Source organism: Xiphophorus hellerii, chromosome 16 (genome assembly GCF_003331165.1).
Source record: "Xiphophorus hellerii strain 12219 chromosome 16, Xiphophorus_hellerii-4.1, whole genome shotgun sequence".
Taxonomy (NCBI): domain Eukaryota; kingdom Metazoa; phylum Chordata; class Actinopteri; order Cyprinodontiformes; family Poeciliidae; genus Xiphophorus; species Xiphophorus hellerii.
Genome location: NC_045687.1, coordinates 15,541,481 through 15,563,384, shown reverse-complemented (window position 1 = coordinate 15,563,384; position 21,904 = coordinate 15,541,481). Strand labels below are relative to the sequence as shown.

The 21,904-nt window shown below is 36.8% G+C and overlaps 1 protein-coding gene across 12 annotated transcripts in view; it reads right to left on the bottom strand.

Moving 5' to 3' along the window:
• cacna1aa (calcium channel, voltage-dependent, P/Q type, alpha 1A subunit, a) overlaps positions 1–21,904 on the bottom strand; it is an 89,957-nt gene that overhangs the window by 56,004 nt on the left and 12,049 nt on the right. For all 12 annotated transcript variants that reach the window (XM_032588163.1, XM_032588151.1, XM_032588158.1 and 9 more), the window contains exons 2-6: positions 11,020–11,125; positions 10,670–10,809; positions 3,544–3,635; positions 2,149–2,301; positions 1,821–2,008 (exon numbers count right to left, since the gene is read on the bottom strand). In XM_032588163.1, the coding sequence (XP_032444054.1) occupies positions 1,821–2,008; positions 2,149–2,301; positions 3,544–3,635; positions 10,670–10,809; positions 11,020–11,125 (679 nt within the window). The remainder of the gene's footprint in view (positions 1–1,820; positions 2,009–2,148; positions 2,302–3,543; positions 3,636–10,669; positions 10,810–11,019; positions 11,126–21,904) is intronic.

Genomic DNA, 21,904 nt, shown 5'->3' with positions numbered 1-21,904 from the left:
TCTACCTCATGAAAAGAAATCTTATAGAAAGTTGAGGAAAGAGGAAACACTCAGCAAATTATAAACAGGTCAGCTAAAAAAAAAATTATATGTTAAAAATATTCAGAAAATGATAATATTGTGAAAAAACGATGGTGTCTGGTTTCTCTGGGCAACACAATCATGGGGGAAGACTGCTGACTTGACAGATGTCCAGAAGACAGTCACAGACACCCTCCACAAGGAGGATAAGCCTCAAAAGGCCATTGCTAAAGAGGCCAGTTGTTCACAGAGTGCCTTATCCAAGAATATTCATAGACAGGTCAGTGGAAGAAAAAACGTGTGTGCAGCAGAAATAGGGAATCTCTCCATGTTCTCCTTCCTGGTTGTTTCTCTGGATTTATGGTTTTTGTTCTGTCTTGGCTCCATTGTTTTTTTGTTTTTTTAAGTTTCAGCCACCTTATTTTATTAAACATTCATCATCAACTCTCCGCTCTTGCTTTGGGGTCCTACCTTAAAAAAACATCCCCTGACACAAAGCCTTTTCGTGGGCTACAGACGTCGCAATTTCGGTCTCAAGAAACTCCTGTACCGGAGACAAGTTGAAGAAGTGTCTTAGCTGGACTAAGGAGAAAAAGAACTGGACTCTTTCTCAGTGGTCCAAAGTCCTCTCTTCTCCAGTGAAATTTTGCATTTCATTTGGAGTTCATGGCCCCAGAGTCTGGAGTAAAATTAAAGCGGTTCAGATTCTTCATTCCAGCATGAACATTTGACAGTGAGGTTAGAGGTCGCTATGTCACCCTCTGGTGTTGCTTCATTGTGTTCACTGAAGTCTACAGTCAACACAGTCATCTATCAGGAAATTTTAGAGCACTTCGTGCTTCTGCTGACCGGCTGTGTGGAGATGCTGATTTTATTTCCCAGCAGTTCTTGGCACCTGAGCACATTGCAGGGATTTATTGGGTGCTGTCAAAAGGAAAAGGAGAGCCACCGTGCTGAACAATACTGATGACCTGAAGGCTGCTATGAAAGTGACCAGGGCTTTCAATACACCTCAGCAATTACCCAGGATGACTGTCTCCACGCCACACCGCATTGATGCAGTAATTTGTGCAAAAGAACCCCAGATCAAGAATTAAATATTTAGGGAAAAAAAACATACTTTTAACAAGAGTGATATTCCTGTGTAAGGTATCTCTTTTTACTTACTTTAGAAAATATCAAAATTTCAGAGAGACTGACTTTTGGGCAATCACTCTCTATAAGTCATACTCACCAAAATGACAAGAAAGAGAAGCTTGAAATGTTTTACGCTATATGCAATGCATCCGTATAATATTTTCATTTCACTTTTTAAAATGAGTGACCAAAAACTTTTTCATAATATATTTTTTTCTTAGATTTACCTGTACTGGAAAGTATTCTTTTCCAGAAGACAGTGTTACATTACTATATAATGAGACGACACTGGCTAAGAAAGAAGCACCCACTTCAAAATTGATAAGAAGTTCAACTGAAATCTAAAGTTAGCCATGTAGATAAGTCAAGTCCAACTGGAGTCAGGTGTAATAGTCAGATGAGTCAAAGGCTGAGCAAATTTGGCAAAATAAAGGTAGATATGTCTGGAGCAGTCATTGTGTCCTTTCAAACTTAGGAAGAATGACTCAACAATCGAGCATGGTGGTAGCCTCATGTCACGGTCATAAACACTGCCAATGGTACGGCCATGTTGTATAAAGTGGGTTGACCTGTACAACATGAAGCCATATGGCAGCACAGTAAAAAAACAAACAAAAAAAAAACAAAAAAACCCCAGAAACATTCTGCTTGGTTGTACGCACATAGTAGAGAAGGTCTGTCCAGCCCTCCATGGTGATGCACTGGAAGACGGTGAGAATAGCAAACAGGATGTTGTCAAACTGGGTAATGCCAAAGTTTGGCCCCAACCAGCCCCCTCTACAAACGGTGCCATTTGGACACTCCCGGGACGGAGGTTCTTCTCCACATGGGAACTCTTCCCGGATCTCACCTGTTTTTGGGTGGAAGTGAGAATTCATAAAAGAACAAAAATAGTCACAGGTCATTATGTCATACATACAATGATATTACTTTCATTTCCTATAGACCTGAATAAACTATAATATTTATTCATCACAAGGACAGTTTCACCTGTGTGGTTGTCAAAGCAGGTTTTGTGGAATTTGCCTATGTAGAACTCCAGACCAATGATGGCAAACATGAGGATGGCAAAGAAAAGTAACAGGCCAATTTGTAGTAGGGGGATCATGGCCTTCATGATGGATTTGAGCACCACCTGTAAGCCTGAAGAACACAACAGAAACACTTATTTTTGTGCAACATGATTTTTATTTCCTACCTGAAAATTACTATCAGGTCCAGATATATCACTTCTGTGCGTTTTGATCTGATCCATCAAGACAGCACTCGTCAGTCTTCTAGATATGCAGCAGCAGAGTTTCACATGTGTCTAGAGGCACCGCTACACCTCTAAATATGTTCCCGTAGTCTATATTTAACAAAATCTGCTTCATAACTGATCTGAAGCACCAGCCAAAATAACTTTTTTATATCCTGTCCACAAGGCTCGAAATCTGATCTAATCAATGACTTTCACTGCGGATGACTACTCGTGACAGTTAAGATGACACAATAAAGATCCTTTCCATAAAGAACAACACAAGGCAACCAAATTGCTCATTGTCATTCTCCTAAAACTAACATTTTGGTTACCTGCATTCAACGTGTATAATGAATGCTTCACTTTCATAAATCTATGAATCTGATATAAGAATCAGTCCAGAAGAGAATAAAACAAAAGGTCGTAGAACTGTGACTGAGAAAAATCTATGAATACATCTGGAGTTTCAGACAACTGAAAGTATCTGCTTCTTCTTTTCATTGTACTTCTATGCTGAAATTTTTATTTATTTATTTTTTTGCTTTTGCACTAAGCCTTATGGCTAACTGCTGTGCCCTGAACCAGTGCTTCCTTATTATAATATCATCTTTTGACATAAATTGGGTCGTGAAATAGTGAGGATCCAAGTACTGTAGACCCTCATTCCTCTGAAAAACTAAGTAAAACCTTTAATTTTAATTTAAAATAGAATGTTTTTCATATATTATAGCAATTTTAATGTCATAATCAATTCTAACAATAATCATCTCAAGAACAATATTTTCTCAAAACACTATTGCCTTGGAGCAAGATGGTCTTTGTGTAGGTTCTCTGGCTTCCTCCCACAGTCTAGAAATGACTGTTAGGTTATTGGTCTCTCTAAATTATCCTTTACATTTCAATAAGCACATTGTGCACAAAAGACCAATATTTTGTTGGTGAATTGTACAAAAAATAAAATAAAAAACAGAACCAGCATAAAACAATGACTTTAAGCCCTGTTAATCCTCAAAACCAACTAAAACAACAATGAATTTTAAAAAAGAACAGTTCATAGTATTCAAAATTCATCAAAGAAGTAATTTCAAGATAAAGTTGGACACTTGAAAAAGTTTGTATAGTTCCAATAATAGGTATTGACTTACTAGGTATACCGGACACCAGCTTGAGAGGCCTCAATACCCTCACAGCCCGAAGGGTCCGTAAGTCGAAATCTGAGCCCACAGTGGACAGAATCCTGAAAGCAAAAAGATAAATGCTCAGATGTGTTCATGGCAAATCAATATTCGAGCCAGTCAGGCTTGTCACTGTCAGTCAAACTCTGTGTTTCTCACATTCCCTTTCATCCACACACAACCCTTGCAAGGCCATTACAAACAACTGGATGAGCACTGTATGTAAATCCTGTAAGAGCCAAACCAATCAATAGAGCTGACAAGTAAAGTAAGACAGAGAAGTGTATCAGGATGCGGGAGGGGCCCACTGAAAAGATACTGCTCTGTATCCAGATTTTAGAGGGACTACTAAAGAAAAGGAAAGATAACGAGATGCAGAAAAGATGGCGGTAAGATGAAAAAGAAGGCTGGAAACAGACACAAAGGGAAGTACTACCAGATAGTCTGAATGACTATTTTTCTTATTTTGTCTGTTTGAGATACATTTAGCTTTTCTCAGTCATGCTACACAGTAAGCGCATTGTAGTGTGAGCTATAGCACCTTTATCAACACCGATCATCAAAGTTAACAGCTTGAGGAGGTTAAGATGTTCCTGGGTGCTGATAGACTTCCAGTCAGTCATGCTGTCTGACCCATTCTGTGAATCATCCGTACTTCCCACTTCTGTCTCTCTCTCTCTCTCTAGATCACTTTCTGTCTCTCTTTCATTCATCCTATTGCTGTAACACATGCCTTCTTTCCTCTGTTCCAAAAAGATGTGAAGTGACTCAGCAGAAAGTTAATCATGATTCTGAACTCTGCCCATTATGCTCTGATTAGAATACATCGCATTTAGAAAGAAAGGCAACTTTCTTTCTAAAGAAAAGCAAGAGTCAGTCGGTGAACAAAAATGCCAGTTGTGGTTTTAAATATGGGACAGCACTGGTATAATGGTCTGCACTGGTAGAGATCCAAGAATGGTTTGGTTAAAAATAAAAAATAAAAATCACCAGATATTTTCATTTTTACCAAAAATGGTAATTCTACCATTGAAGAATGGCAATTCTTCAAGGGTAATTAAAGAATGACAAGTTGATTCTTTAATTATCATTGAAACAACAACCTCTTTAACAATGAATCTGCATTGTAAGGAGGTAGTAACAGATCTGAAACAGCCAACTTATGAAGCAATGACAGACACTGTGCAGCCAGCTGGTTCACTGATTTCTGGAAAAACAAAACAAAAACAAAGATGACCTTCATGGAATGCAGCCATATTCTTTTGGATGGGTCAAGCTACCTTGGGTCAAGACAGAATGGATCGCCTGAATTAAATCAAGAGTAGTTATTTTAGAGCAAAACTGAGAAAGTCTCCTTTTATTCCATTGTCTTTTTTACATGTGTAAAAAAGTCAGCAGTGGAACGTTATTTACATAATCCCTTAATTAGTTTCATATAATTAAAAGGGAAGGAAGATGCAGGATAACATGAAGGGAGTATTAAACAACAAATGGCATAAGACATCATTGACACGATGCTTAAGAAATATTCCAGCTTAGCTGTGCAGTCAAAATGTACTATTTACTTTAGATACACTGTTGTTGATAAGTAGGAAGGCCTTAGTGTTGTCAACCATGTGCTGTCCAATGTGCTAATAGTTTATGGTTGAAGAAAGACTGTTTATCCATCACCGACTGTTTATCGGTGACCACGCTCACTAGCCCGAGGGTTCAGGCTCTCGTGTGGGGAATGAGCTATAGCACAGCAGAGAGTTAGGGGGAGGGTGTGATTGACAGCACTAAGACTCTACTCCTGGGTCTGATTGGCTACAAAGGACAGTAGGAGGCAGAGGAACTTGATTTTTAAAGTTATATATTGCAGGTTTAATGGTTTTAAACCCTTCAGTGGGGCTGAATTGAAAATAATTCTGTAAACGAGAATTAGTCGAAAGTTCTTCACATCAATGTAACAGATGAACATCCAGCCAATGTCTCACCTTTGATGGAAAGTGTTCCAGCCAAGGTTAGCATAACTAGCTATTAAAATACTTTTACATGCAATAAATAACAATAAAATGGGAAATAAATTTAATGTAGCTAAAAAAGAAGAGTTCTTAGTCAGGATTACACTGGGAGAAAGAAATGCAAAAATACAAACATAAGGTGCATTGACAGCAGACAACATGCTAGACCCTTTTAGTGTGGAATAAAGCAGACCCTTTTTTCTATGCTTTTTCGTACACAGGGTCTGGACTCTAGACTAGAAACAATTGTTGGCTGGAAGCGTATACTCTGTTGAAGTTTTAAATAATTGGATATTATTTTACCCAACTGCTAACGTTTGGTTGTGATGAATGTAACACGCCAGCTTAATGCTTATCAGAAATTGTGTGCACTGTAAACAACCCAGCCGGGAATAAAGCCACAACATCTTTGGCAGCAATAAAATATCTTGCTCAGACTTTAACTGCTCAAGCATTGCTAACATGGACTGAATGGCTTCCTTCACTTGCTCCGCTCCCATAGCTAGACTACGGCCCTATAAAGGCAGACTACACTTCTGAAACAGTGTGGAAAATCAATGTCAGTCATTCACAACTCCTCCTTCAGTTTGCTGATTGGCACGGTTGAAATTCAACCGAAGAAATCGAGCCGAATGAGAAAAATATGGAACACTGAAGGAAGATCAGATGAGAATCAAGCAAAATTGCATAGGAAGCAATGACCAGACTATTGAGTTTCCATTACAGAGGCTAAAATTTTGAAGAAGAAAAAAACCCCAATAAAATATATGACTACAAGCACATCTATGGCATCACAATAGTATGTTCAATGAAAACACACCTAAACGAAAACAATACATGTGATAATAGCTGGAAAATATGATGAAAACAACACTGATGTAAATTCAGCTTCCAAACAGCATCATTGTCACTGACAGTGTCACACCGATGAAGCAGTTCCTAATTCACACCGTCTCCACGGTTACAGGACCCTATCTCATTCATAAATGTTTCCATGGCAACAGGTACATCGGCTCATTGATAGAATCTTTGTATCACCTTGGAAACAGGGCCAAGGGAGGAGCCAGATTGATTTCTGTTTTCCTTTTTTCCCCTATTATCTTCTGTGTTTAAATATGCACATTTGTGAAATAACACAGACAGACACAAACATATGAGCACATGCACAAATAGATCCACAAGGCAAATGGGCATGAGGTAAAACATACTGGGTAAAAATAAGTACAAATGCAGAAGATGGGGTTGTTTGGATAAACCTTCGAAAAACAATTTTTTTGCTCCTGAGAGACAGAGAGGCTATCTAATGTTAAACTTAAAAAAACAAAACACAAATAAACACAAAATCTATGTCTGCACTTTAGGCAAAGGTAGACTAAAGTAATGAAAATTGAGAATTCATATACATAATTCCTACAATAATATTGTCTGATATATTCATGTATCCTTCAGCTGAGTTCATCTGAATGCAGCAAATCGTTTATGTTCACTTTCGGCAAAAGCAATATCATTTCTGATTTTCTCCAAATTTTCAAAATATCTTTTCCTGTGCTTTTTATATGATATTCTAAAGTATTTTGGATTTAGTGTGAGAGTAAATATTCTTTTAGGCGAATGTTACACACTACATTGATAAGAAGTTAGAATCTTTTAATAAAATCCCTTTCAAAAAATAGAAACAGTGTAAAAGAAAGAATGCTTGAACATCCAAAGTACAGTGTGCTGAAATCTGTTAAATGACAGCAGCAAATGCCTGTAGAATAGCCTGCACAGTATTTAATTATCCGAATACTAATGCTATAGGGAATTACAGCAATTTTTCACATTAACCTGCAGACACATTTTAAACTGGGAGAGATACTCCTTAAGGGCAACACATACGTAGGTGCAATGGGTGACACAGTTGCCATGAAGCAAAAAAAAAAAAAAGAAGTAATTTTGATTTTTAGTTGAACAAATTGTCAAAACATGTAATTTAGGCCAAATTATGACTGTCTTTACTGTAGTCAAGAAAATGATACAAAAACATTTTGTACAAAATGAAGGGGCATAATAGAATCTATACCTCATAGGAGTGACAGGACTTTACGTTTGATAAAATACATTTTATTTCTTCACAATTAGATCGACAAAAAACATGTATTTAGATATTTGCCAAGATATGCTCTAAAAAAGAGAAACTATATAGCAACCGCTCAAGGCAGAAGTACAGCAGAGGGAGTTATTCATGGTAAGAATGGCTATAAACCAAAAGTAATTGGACTAATAATCAATATTAGAAATATTAAAAAAAACAACTAGCCTATTTCCAGACTCAAACCACTCTGCAAATTTACAACAGATCGATCAATAATACAAAACACAAATTAAATGGCATGCCAAAAGGCTACAGAGTGTAACTTTTCTAGTCATTGTATCCAGCATAAGTGACATTTTTGAGCGTTTTAAAAAGAGCAACTCAAAGAGCTAATATAGTGAGTAAAAAATGAAAAGTAATGTTTGAAATGGAAATATATGTGTGGTTCCAAGTGTGTGTGTGTGCATGGACACTGGTCAGTATGTTATCAAAGGTTTCCAACCAAAGGTAGAAAGAAAGGCCAAGTAGTCTTTTATCTTCAAAGAGCTGTGAACCGCCATTCAAAGAAAGCACAACAAAGAACATGTGTGTGTGTGAGAGAGAGAGAGTGGACGATACGTAATGCATCACAGAAACATCCCCACAATGGCTGCAGCATTGTGTGTAAATCTTTACACCATTCACCTTTATCATAAAAAAGGAAGTGACATCAGTACAGAGAGGAGGATGCTCTGAGTCCACCACACACCAAATCCTTTTTTGTTCTTTAAATTGGTGATACATTATAGACATAGACAGAGTTAATTGTCATTCAATTGTGCTAATAATTAATAGTCCAATAAATATAACTATACTAACCTCTACTAATATAATTAGTATAGTAATACTATACTAATTATAATAGTATACTAATATATTAGTATATATTAGTATACTAATATACTAATATATTGGTATATTAGCATAATACTCATAATACTATGAGTATTATTGCTGTACATACTCATAGAGCATATTTTAATTTCCATTTTGAATGTCCCCACTATGCCTATTTCCTTTGTAATTAACTATCTCTTCAAAAATAACGCCTCTTCTTCACTTCATTTTTAGTCCTTTAATTCTTTTGTCACTTTCCCTTTTTCACACCTGAACTAACAAAAAAATACTACCTGAAGTGCCAGTTATCATTTTCACTGCTGGTCACTATAGTAATAATTGGACTATATTTTAACAGTTTTTGTTCTTTTCTGCCCATCCAGTAATGGTAACAAGCACAGCTTTATTTTAGGTGTTTATACTTGGGACATAAGAGCTTAAAGAGCACTCTAGGATCACTGTAATGTAAAATCTAAAATATCTCACTGACTTGAGAACAATTAAACATGATGATGAAATGAAATAACTTCAAATTCCAATTATTTCTTCTAATTAATCCTGAGGTGTAATTTTTCATGTTAACTTTAAATTAATAGAAATTCTCCTCTTCCTGCTCATTACATCCCCTCCTTGTCTTCCTCGCTGCATCTTGCTGTCTCGCTGACACTTGTCTTCTCACCTCTCTCACAGTGACTCTGTTGTGCCACACTGAGAGGAGCTTGGTGTCATGGTTGCTCTTGTTAAAGCTTACGACCATACTGCCAGACGGGGAAGAACATTTGTGCCTGTACAGTATTTGTGTGGTTGTGACAAAGTGTGAGAGAGAAAACAGGTGAGCAACAGATGGCAATCACTGTTTCTCCTGACACGTTGTCTGCAAAAAAAGTGGCACAATTGTTTTATATTGTTCAGAACAGAAGTTTATATCACACCTCATATGCACAAATACTGTATGTTGGAATTGTTTATTTTTTTGCAGTGCATTAAATATGTTCCTCTTCCCTGGGCAGACTGAAAATGTAACTTGTGACTTCAATGTTTTTTAAAGTGCAAAAGTTTGGAATAACTGTGTTTTTTATCTCTAGTTCATATACAATGCAAATTATTCATAGAGGTTAAGTGCACGCATATCCCAACTAACAATGTCACCTCTGCTTTTTGCTTTTTATAGACTTCAACATAGGCTTGAAAATTTGTGGGTTATACCTAAAAGTTAGGTCCACAATGTAAAAATATAATGAACTGTTAATTCTGCCGAGAAGAGCAGTCAAACAATTAGTCTGAGTTATGCCAGAAGCTTGGTGAGGGCAACATAATTATGTGGTTTTGTCTATAGCTTTCTAACAGACATTTATGCTGGTGTGAATAAACAGTAGAATAATTTATGAACAACTTTGGCCCACTGTGGATTAAAGAAAATAAAACTTGTGCAGCTAATTTTGTTTTGAAACATTTAAGTTTTATACTGTTTTAACAATTCACTCCTGAAAAAAAGTCACCTGAGAACTTTGATCGTTGCATGCTGCTCTGAAGGGCAGCCCCCGGTTTTTCTAATCCATTTTTGTTGTTGCCTTCAACAAAATTATTGCGCCTTACTGTATCTAGACGTACTCAAAGTTTATGACAACTTACACATTCAACTTTGCTTTTATTTTGTCCTTCACACACTTATTTTTCTTTCTTTCTTCATCCAACCGTTTCCTATGTTTCTACTTGACTACCAACATGTGTCCATTTTTCTTAAACCTCCCATCTTGCCTCCTCACCAGTGTCTGCTCCATCTGTCCCCCCAACCCGTTCTTGTCTCAGTATATACTGAGGTGACATTTGTTCACCACCCAGGCGACTGGCTGCCTGCGGCTCAGCTCTGTGATCTGACTTCTACCTTGCGCAGAATGGGGCCCATTCATTAAAGCAGACGAGCTGGTAAAGGACACTCAAACACGTGTGTTTGTGTGTGTGTGTGTGTGTGTAGTGAATCCTGGGACATTAAAACTAACAAAAAGTGGACCCAAATGACACTGAAAGAAAAGACGATTCAGAATTTAGTGAGTTTTTTATGAAGAGATTTAAAGGACGCATTTAAAGCATTTAAAGGACGCATTTTAGTGTGCATGCATGTCATTTGTCTAAAGTTACCTACCCTGTTAGCACCACCACAAAGTCCATGACATTCCATCCATTTCTCAGGTAGGAGTTCTTGTGGAAGGCAAAACCAAGCGCCAGGATCTTTATTCCGGACTCAAAGCAGAAGATTCCTATAAAGTACGGCTCTGTATCGTCCTGTGGAAGAAGACAAAATGACAGCAAAAGAATAAAAATGATAATGAGGAGCTTTGTCACAGAAGAGTAGAGCTTGCTTTCTGAGAAAGCATTTTCAAAAATATGCATCTAATTTCTGAGCTACAATTAAGTAGGACAATAAAAATGTAGAACAAAACAATCAAATTATTAACTTTGGACACTTTTTAGTCTAATATAAGTTTGACTCACCAGCCGTTCAGACAGTGGTGTCTTGTCCCCATCAGGCAAATGTTGTTCAAGAGCTAGGACAATGCAATTGGCAATGATGGTAGCTAGAATCATCCACTCAAATGGAGTAAGGAGAGTCAGTTAAGGAATAATTGGATCAGTTTTTCAGTGTAAAATGTTTTCATACATAATCATGGCATAATTCCACCTATTCAAAACAGCACTTTATCCATAACACAATATGCATTGCATTACACAAAGTGACTGATAAAACCGGCACATAACTGGCAAAGATCATCTTCTCTCAGTTCCTCCACGCAAGAAAGAAATCCAGGAAAAACTAAAAACTGATCAACAAACACAGCATACCTTGCTTACAATATGCAAATGGGTTACATTCACACAGAAATAGAAAAATAAATGATCTCTCTTTAGAAAATGTGTTGTAGCAACTACGTTGGTTTCTTGGTTTCATGTGTACCAATATTTTAATTAAAGTTGTTTTTTTAGTTATACCCTTTCTAGTCCTTCTATTGACATGTTGGGTCTCAAATATGATATCCGACACGTCAAACTTCCACAAGGGTCCCACTTTTTAGCCAAAATTGTTTCACATCAAAGTAATTTAGGCAATATAGGCAACCTCTATGAGCAGCAACAGGTCTGTTAAGCAGTCGACTATCTCAGCAGAAAGTCTGAGTAACTCACTGACTAAAATATGTTTGTTGTAATCTGTTCTAATCTATAAACAGCAGAGCAAGAGTAAAAAGCAATAATAAGTAAAATCGTTTCTTTAAAATTTAGCTGCTGATCAGTGATTTAGATAACTTTACTATGGTGATAATAATTAATATGCTGCATTATTTTAGAAACTTTAGGTTTCTAATTTAAATAAAAAGCAGTGATTATTTCTTGTTTACATATTTTAAAGTTGTGACACTCTCACACAAGCCTATGCCTAGATATGAGAATTTTTGAGCATTGAAAATAAGCGCACACTTTGTTAATTTCTAAAAAGTACACTTCTGCAATGATGCGTAGACAAATGTACATGAAGTAACAATTAAGATTCATTCCCTACTCTCACTTCCAACGCTTAAAAGAAAGACGAACTATCTGATTCCCTTGACTGTAAGTGAGTCAAAGAGACAGCAGGTCCAAAGCTCGAATGGACCTCTGTCTCGCCTCTCTTTTTGCCTTTGCTGCCTGTTTACACACACAAAAGGACACACATACACCCACAAGCTCATCGTTATGAGTCAGTTAAATATGCTCTGCTAAGTGTATTTTCTGGTAACACGTCTCCCACGCAGACAAACAAAACAAACACAGACATAGGCTTTACCAAAGTGGTAGAGAGCCTGGACAAGAGAGGTTTATTCCATTCAGCTCCATGTACAGGCTTACAGCATCTAAAAGATTGTTCATATCTTAATGTCTTAATCATAGATTGTTTCTGTCAAACAAACAGTGTTGATTTAAATCAGTGCACCTTTCTAATTAAGGTTTTTATTGCTTAGCTGCATTTTGTACTCAAGTACTATAATAAAATATGGCACTGCGCTGTGTCTAACTAATAATGGCGATGTTTTAATTTTGCATTTGGTGCTAAATTAAAGAACTATTTCAATGTGTTTTCAAGGAATTAGGAAGATATTTTATCATTTTTTATATATTTAGACTGGTTAAACCTTAGTGGGGTCATTCGACTCCTAAAGTAGATAATTAAAACGACTTTGAAATTACTGAAACCTTTAATCTCTTTGTGACAACAAAAAAAGAGCACTTCTAATAATAAGGATAACTTTATGTTGAGAAGGGAATGGGAATGTCATTATACAATACAGACTGAATCATTCTATTTTGATTTCAGATTCTTTAAAAAAATATTTTGTCCCCCAGATTCTGGAAACTTTTGTACATCACATGCAGAGGGGGGCCTTCCCCACAGCAGCATTTTCCTGGATGGATTGCCACTGCGATGGAGACAAAGAAGGGATCAATTAAAAGAGAACAGAAGAGAAAAAACAGGTGTGATCATACAAAGTTTCACTTACAGAAAAATCTGAAATTTTTAAGCCAACCTAATTATCACGGCTCCCGTTTATGCTCCCTTCCTTTTCTCGCCCTCTTCATCTTTTCCCCATTTTCTTTTGCTTCCATTAGCAGAAGCTATTTCCTTAGTAACAGGAGTTGGCGACTGAATGTTAAGGAGTAAAAAGCAAGAGGAAGCAATCTATAGAGAGGCACATTCTACATTTGGATGCGTAAAACAGCTGTTAACAAGAATAAGAGCTTAGCTAGGTGCTGGTCCACATTATCACCTTGTCTATTTCCGATTTATTCAATCATAAGTCTGAACCAAAAAATGTGTATGCAACTGCAAATCTGAGTCCCACCTCCCAACATTCTTTCAGCTCTATGTTTTTTATAAAAGTCTCTTCATGTTCATGTAATCGAAGAGATGGCATGGGGTAGGGTGTATCAGACTGAAAAGGAGAGGAACAATGGAGAAAAGGACAATAGAAAAGGAGAGAGACTGATATAGTAACAAGAGGACAAATATATAAGCTGTGCATGAACAATGTGAGGAATAGCTGTTAACCCAGCAGCACATATGATCATATAAGTGTGTGAAATATATAAAGAGCAAAAGAAACTGGGTGGTTGATTTAATATAGTTAAGAGAAAAGCCAAACATTTCGTCAAACACTTCACTTTTTTATTTTTCACATGCTAAGGCTAATTTAGTTGTAGCATGTTTGGGAGGAAATTATGTGCCTAAAGGTCAAAGATGGGATGTGAGTCCACCTCTTTTTTTCTCTTAGGTAAAAGTGCTAGCAGCTACACACCACATCCGAACCTTTGTTGATTGATTCATTGATTTTTTTTTTAACTATATACCTTCAATCTTGCATGTCCTGTGTGTTTGTGGACTGTCTATTTAGGACAAAGGAGTCAATGAGCTAAAATCTTTAGTTTCCACTTCAATAATGTAGTTCAATGTTGATACTTAAAGTGCTGTCAAGGCTTTTTAAACAGCTTTGTGAAAAAAAGGTTTGTTTCTTTTGATCATCTGATCTTTGTTTCTAACTCTTTTCTACCTGAAAGCATAAGGAGCTGATTTTAGGGCACCCTCTTAGGTGTTGAGGAGAAAAATTGTTGTTAAAAAATAATTACTCTATTTGAAGGTGAAAGAGAACAGCAACAAAATAATTTCAGATGACATATTAAATTACTGGATCATGCCCTTATTATTAGTGAGGAAAAACTGCTGTTGTAAATGTTTAGCTATGACATCTTTGTCTTTTTTTTTGTCAGATGAAAATTATTTTGCAGGTTTAGTCTTTTTTATATTTTCAAGGCCTGTTATTTTTTAACAGTTTGGCACCAGAAAAATTAGGTTAAGTTAGACAGCAAATGTAATGTGCAGCCTGGTTGGACAGATGTTCTAATATTAAAATCCAGCAGAGTATTTTAACTTATTGCAGTTCATACTATTTGTTTTAAAAGGGCTAAGGCTGAATGCAAAATGCAAAAAACATGGGCGTAAAAAAGCAGAAGAATTCATATTTTAAGAATATTGTTGCATTGGCTGGTGGTATTTTGACCAGATTAATTTCTAAAGGACAAACCAAGCCTAAGCTAAAAAAATAATATTTCAACAAACACTGACAAGGCCTTAAAATGAATGCATATTTAATAATTTTTGTTGTTGCTTTATTTCTGATTGCTTCATCTTTTACTCACATGCGGTGAACAAATTCTTGAACTTCAGACTTTGAGGTTTAAAATATTTACTGAGACAAGTGCTAATGCATTAGCAGACAGACGCATGCAAAACTCAGAAGAGTTTTGATGATGACGCATAGCTTGCTATAAACCTTCAATAATGAATCTTTCCTCCCTTCTTAAAAAGCCACACACAATCAAGCACAAAACTGAGAGTTAAAGAGATGACAACACTATGTTCTTCAAAACCCATTTCATATTGTCTCTCTCTCTCTTGTTTTAGATATTATTTGCCTTGAATTATCACTGTTTTCAATCCATGCATGCATATACTTGAAAATGAGCACGATGTTCGGTTGCAGAACGATGTACTTGCAAAGGAAAGAGCACGCAGATGAAAGCATCTGACATACATCAAGACACACTTCTAATGGCTTTTATTAACCTGGTCCCTCAGTACTCTACGTGGAATCTCTAATGTTCACTTCTTTGCAGCCAGTGCCTTCCTCTGATATATTTCTCCCACTATCTACCCTCCTAAACCTCCACCACTTACTGCCACACCTCTGCTTATTTTCTACAGTCTCCTTCATTTCTTTCTTCCACCTCCCCCTCTCCCCCCCTGCCCGGCTCTCTCTTACATTTGTGCATTTCTCCATCATCTCCCTACTTTCTTTCATCCAACCCGCCCATCAATCATTTCGCCATCTCTGTTTAATATCGAATGAGACAGAGAAAGGAAAATGGAATGGTGCCGCGTCAGCAAATGCACAAGAACACAAACACCACAACCATATGAGGAGTAAGGGGAAAAAAAAACTGGAAGAGGAGAGGAAAATGGATGGTAAAAAATGAGAGAGAGAGTGAAAAAGAAGAAGAAGGAGGAAAAAAAGGAGAAGGATAAAGAAATTGTCCTGTGGGCACAGACATGGTTGAAAAGAATGAGTGATGAGGAATAAAAGAGAGAGAAAGAAGGGCGGACCTAGAGAAGGGAAGAGATGAAGAGCACACTAGAGCTGAATGAGGAATAAAGCAAGAGAATTACACAGGGGTGTGATAAGATTGCAGTATTTTCTTCTGCTGAGCCATGTGTATACTCTGCCATAAGTAGGTTATACACACACATACACACACTGTGTAAATTTATATACTGAAGGTGGAGTCAAATCTAAACATGGGGTTTGGAGAAGCAGAGTGGTTTAAAGGTATTCATTTCACATAACTATTTATGAAATTGTGATCCACTTGAACTGAACATAGCAAAATCTATTAACTGGATTTTGCCGTATTTGCATAATGTGTAAGCCTTGTGAAGAAACTCAAGGAATAAAAAATTCAAAACAGTCTGCTGGGAAGACACAAATTCACCTCAACTAAAAATGTGTCCATCTGAGTCCATTCCAGTCTTCATTTCCAAAATCATTTTTTCACTCAGTGGAGAATGAAATCTGACTACATGCTTTGTTCATGATAGTTAGCAATAAATTGTAAACAAACAAAAATGCTCCAGCATCAAACATAATTTTGAACATTTCATAGGTCCCCTCTGAAATAAATCGTGATACCATTTCTTAAGGCTGAATAGACATCCATTAAATTAAGAAAAACATTTTTTTACCAAAACTGCTTTAAATTAAAGGATCCATGAAAATAAAAACAATAAAAAACTAGAAAAATCCTAGAAAAAAATACTCATCTTCAAAGGTTTTGTGATGTTTTCAGGACACAGAGGTAGAAAAAATGCAGATCTTATAAATGTACGCCCCCTCCCTTCTTTCATTTACAAGACTTAATTTAAATCTCTAATTCCTTTCCTCTCCGTTCTTCCCACTCCCTCCTCTGTGCCCTGTTACATTATGGAGCAGTAGCAGAACAGCTCAAATAATTACTCTACGTTCTTGTCACTTCTGCCTAAGAAGCTCAGATTTGATCAGATGAATGGGATTAAGCAGTGTGGCTGAAACCCAGCTAATTATTTTGATAATCTGAAGCTGCAGAGATAAGAGGCGAAGTGGTGGAAGTGCTTCGTTTTGCTCTTGTAAGACAAAGTTTGAATAGATTTTCATGGCTTCACTCAAAGCCTGGTTTCAGATTTCCGATTACCCTGTAGTGCAGCACTGTTCATGGTTGTTAGGTGCTGTTTTTTTCTTTATGTTTTTTAAACATCTGGTTGCAATAGATATTAAAAAAGGTTGTGCTTTTATCATGGAACATTTTTGTCTGCAAGTAAAAGTGATTAATTTGGTAGGAGACCAACACAGAGAGATGCAAAAAATACACAATTTTCTAAAATCACTGTTCGACGTAAGGATATGGAAATAGTTTGGCACAACTGCAAACCTACCAAGACATGACAGTCAATCTAAACTAAGGCAAAGATTGAACTATTATATATATATATATATATATATATATATATATATATATATATATATATATATATATATATATATATATATATATATATATATATATATATATATTATATGCATTATAAATTAGCAAATGAGAGGACCATGATAACTCTGGAGAAGCTGCACATGTCAATGGTTCAGGTGGGAGAATCGGTTGAAAGGACTACTATTAGTCATGTACTCTTCAAATCTGGTAAAGAACAGAGCCATTGTTGAAAGGACATGATAAAAAGGTCTTGTTTGCAGATTGTCAAAAGCCTTAGTAGGGACACATTAAATATGTGGAATAATTCACTGATGGTCAGAAAGAACCAAATTTGACCTATTTGGGCTGGGCTTCACACAAAAGGCTTTGGGTAGAAGAAAACTAACAATATACACAAACATACAATCACAGCCTAGAAATGTGTAAGTGGCAGAATCAAGCTGAGTAGAAAACTTTTTTTCATCAGACACAAGGAAATTTGGAAGTATTGACGGGAGGATGGACAGTTGCTTGAGGCAGCAAAAAACTTCACCTTCTTGTACGACAAAGACTCTAAACATACACTTAGAGCTTCAGTAGAAAAGCTTAGAATAATGTCAATCTCTAAATTGGTAGAGGCATAACCCAAAAGACTTCAAGTAAGGTGTTACAACGTTGGTTTTCATTTATGTTTCTGTTTTCATTATTTATTCAATATTTACTTCAATCTTTCTATGTTACTTCATTCCTTGTGTGTGTTCATTTATTCTTATCATTTGTGCTTTAGACATATTCCCTTCGATTAGTGTTCTCTTTCCATTCATTTACGTTACTTTCAGGCCTTTTATATTTCTTCATCTCCTTTCTCCCTTTTCTAGCTTTCTCCTTCCCTCAGCCTGACTCCCTGCACAGCTGTTGTTCATCTCCTCACTTCCTTTTGCCTGCATTCTCTCTCAGCTGCACACTATTGCTTCCTGATTAGTCCCTCTGGTTCCTATGTCACGCTCCAGTCCTTCCTCTGTGTATATATATATATATATAGCTCTCTTTCTTCGTTGTTTTCCACTGACACCTTCCATGAAATCACCAGCTACTGTTACCCTTATTATCTCCCTGTTAATCCTCTGTTATTCTCCCTGATTGCCTTTGTAGCATATTGGATCTTTCCTCTGTTTATGTTTTCTTAAAAATATTGTGTTCTGCACCGATTTGGGTCTTGCTTAAAGCCAAAGATAAAATCTGTTCTATAAGGTATTAGTTTATATATATATATATATATATATATATATATATATATATATATATATATATATATATATATATATATATATATATATATATATATATATATACACATACATAACAAGTAGACTTTTCCTTCACGCTATCCAATTATACACTATCTTGCATTTGCATATCATATATAACAACAAGAGAAAATGTAAAAAGTGTATAAATACTTTCTGCAAGGCCACAAGCAGGGCTAATTTGGTCCAATAAGCTTTCAAACTTATAGACTGAACAGTCACTTTTGCCCTTTAAAAAACCCTTATGCTGACAAAATCATGATTTCAAAATGGTAGCTCATAAACTATCATGGTGGCTCTCTCTACTTCCTACACAAAGGCTATTGTCTCTCCGTCACCCTGCCACCAGCCCTCCCTCATCACCCACATATAGCCGAGCTGTCACTTTCTACAAGATGCTGACAGTGGCGTGTGCAGGAGGGAGTGTGTGTGCCCGAACAGCACGTGACATTTTTTCACATAAGCTGTATGTTCAGGGAACGTAGGCACTGCGTTAATGTGTATACTTGACAGTACAGGCTTATCTAAACGCCGCTTACTCCCTTTCTTTTCACTGCCAACGTGTATTTGTATGTTGAGTGAGCAGAGTTGAATTTGAGAGCATGCCAGCACGCCCTGCAGGTAGAGTGGAGGCCTCCAACAGGGTATGTCTACTAACAGCTGCAACACGTGACCAAGAGGGAAAAAAAAAAACAAAAAACATGAGCATAAATAAAAGAAGAAAAAAATCAATCCATCACAGACGCTCTCCCTCTATTTTCTCCCTCTCCACGTATCCAAATCCCAAAAATAGATCTCTTGAGCGTCACTGCGCCCCTCTCTCACACAGACGCGCGCACCCCCGCAGACACACACACATTGGTCTGAACTCGACTGGAACTGAATAATTCAGCAGAGTTAGAGCACAGAGCTCAGAGAAAAGAGACAGACAAGAATCATGAAAGGAAGAAGATCTGGACTTGGAAAAAAGAAACATTTACAATAAAGTGTTTAGTTTAAAATGAAAATGAATGACTAGAACAAAGATAGTATTTACTGTGCTCTCTACAGGTAAAAGTTTTTAATTTCGCTGACTGCATTTGATATTTCCTCTCAGTGCAGCATTTCAAATATATGCCTGAAATGATGCATTGATACAGAGACTGATCAAATCAAGTGGATCAAATAAACTAAATGTTGTGTAAAACATCTGCACACATGAGATCTGACCGCAGCGGATAGGAACTGACACCCAGAATGCTATCACGATGCATACCTAATTTTAACTCCAATTTAATATTTGCCTTACTGATTTTTTTTTTTTTTTTTCACATCTTATGTCTAACACAAACACTCATCCACAATGATTCTAGAAAGGAGAAAGGCTCATACTGTAATCATCACATTTTAGATTTGCATGCAGCAAATGCTAAGACCGTGACCAGATTTGCGACGGTTTTCAGCTTGAGCAGCCATGACCGGTGACACAGCTGGTCATGTTTATACGTTTGCTGTGGTCAAATTTGTTCACATGAACGGCCAGGTGGTGCGGATCATGTGCACGGTGATGTGTCAAAGCCACAATGAAAAACATACTGGATGAATTTCCTAAACCACGCACGTAAAGTTTACAGTAACTATCATGAGGAACATTTACTGTCACCAATTGCAACCATCCTGATAAGCAGAATAGCAATCTAATATTTAAAAACCTCTGAAACTAAACTAAATGAGATTTTAAGAAACACTTATGTTACCACAATGCCTTCAGCTCTCCCTCAGAAACTATTATCTAAATAAGTTATGACCATTGAAGGCAGTAAAATCTCATCTGATTGGCTAAGTAAAAAAGCAAATTAGATGCTCTACTGATGCTCAAAAGCTGTAGAGCTTTGCTTCTTATAAACAGCTCCTCTGTGCACTGGAAAAGTGTTTTGCATTATATCTGATTACAACCACAAGCTTCAAAGTATTTTACAGTATTTTAATATGAAAGAACAACACAAGGTAGCAAGAGATTATCCAGAGAATAGAAAATGACAAGTTTGAAAGGTATGGCTTTATGTATTCAGACCCCTTTGCACAGAAAACCCTAAATACAATGAAGAGCAACCCATAGTGTCCAGTTGAGTGTCATTTTATCTCAGCAGACCTGAGAAGACCTTAAAGGCTTCTGAGTAAATAAACAGCATCGTGATGACCAAGGCACACACCCAGCAGGGAGGGCAGGTAATAAACCCAAGCTTTGGACAATCTTGAGCAGCAGTGCCCAGTCCAATATCGGGGAAATGGAAACAATATGTTCTTACTGCAACCTCAACAAGACTTGGCCATGCACCAAAACAGATAGACCGGGCAAGCAGAGCATAAATCACAAGATGCTGCCAAGAGGCCCACAGTAACTATGGAGAAGCTGTAGCGAGCCACCCCTCAAGTGGGAGGATCTGTTGATGAGACAAGTATTAATTGTAGCAGAGTGGCACGAAGACACCGGGTGTTAAAATAAAAGCAGAGAGACGTCCTCTTTTCAGTTTGCTTCAACTCATGTAGGGGACTCAGTGAATATGTGGAAGAACCTGGCTGTTTCCCATAACACCTACATCAAGCTTTTACAGCTATGCAAAACTTTGTGTGGTAAGACACACATAACCCTGAACACACCATCATCTATGTAATATGTAGTGGGAATGCTTTGTTTATTAGAAACAGGGATGCTGGTTGGGAAGGTGGATAGGGCAAAATACAAAGTATTACTAGGAAAAAAAACAGCTACAATCTTCCGGAGACTTAAAGTGAAGTAGAACCTTTTCACAAAGCCTTAACATACAACCAGGGAAACCATTGTATGGTTTAGGTAATAGCAAATTTGGGGGCTGGAATGGACTAGTTAAAGTACAGACTGGTATTGTACTGACAATCTTTGGGAATACTTGAACATTAATTTCTACAACCTCTCTCCACCTAATTTGACAGAGCTTCAAATTTTTGTCTCTACCTCTCCACACCTGGTTGAGACATATTGTGAAAAAAAGCTCTTGGATATTCTACACTGAATACAAATGCACATCTTGCTTTTCTTTTCTTTTTTTTTTGTAAAATAGTTTGATTGTTTTTCTTTCACTTTGCAATTATGAGCTACTTTGTGTTGACTTGTGGTTGTAATGCAATAATATGTGGAAATGTTCCAGAGGTGTAATTGCCTTCGCAAGGCGCTGTATGTACAAGCATGTAATAGGAATGAGGTTTTTGTTTAAACCCCCATAATCTAATAATTTTCGAAATATGTTTTAAGACACTGAGGATGAAAGCTTTTACAAATATTATGTAACAAAGAAATGAGTATTCTGAAAAATTAGAATTTATTGTTTTTGTGTGCAACTGAGAGTGTGCCTAGGGGCTAAGGATATGGATCAACTCACACATTTATTACCAGACAGAAAAAAGTTACAATGTAGGCAGATTGTGCCCAAAGGATACACAGACACGCACACACACACACACACATAGAG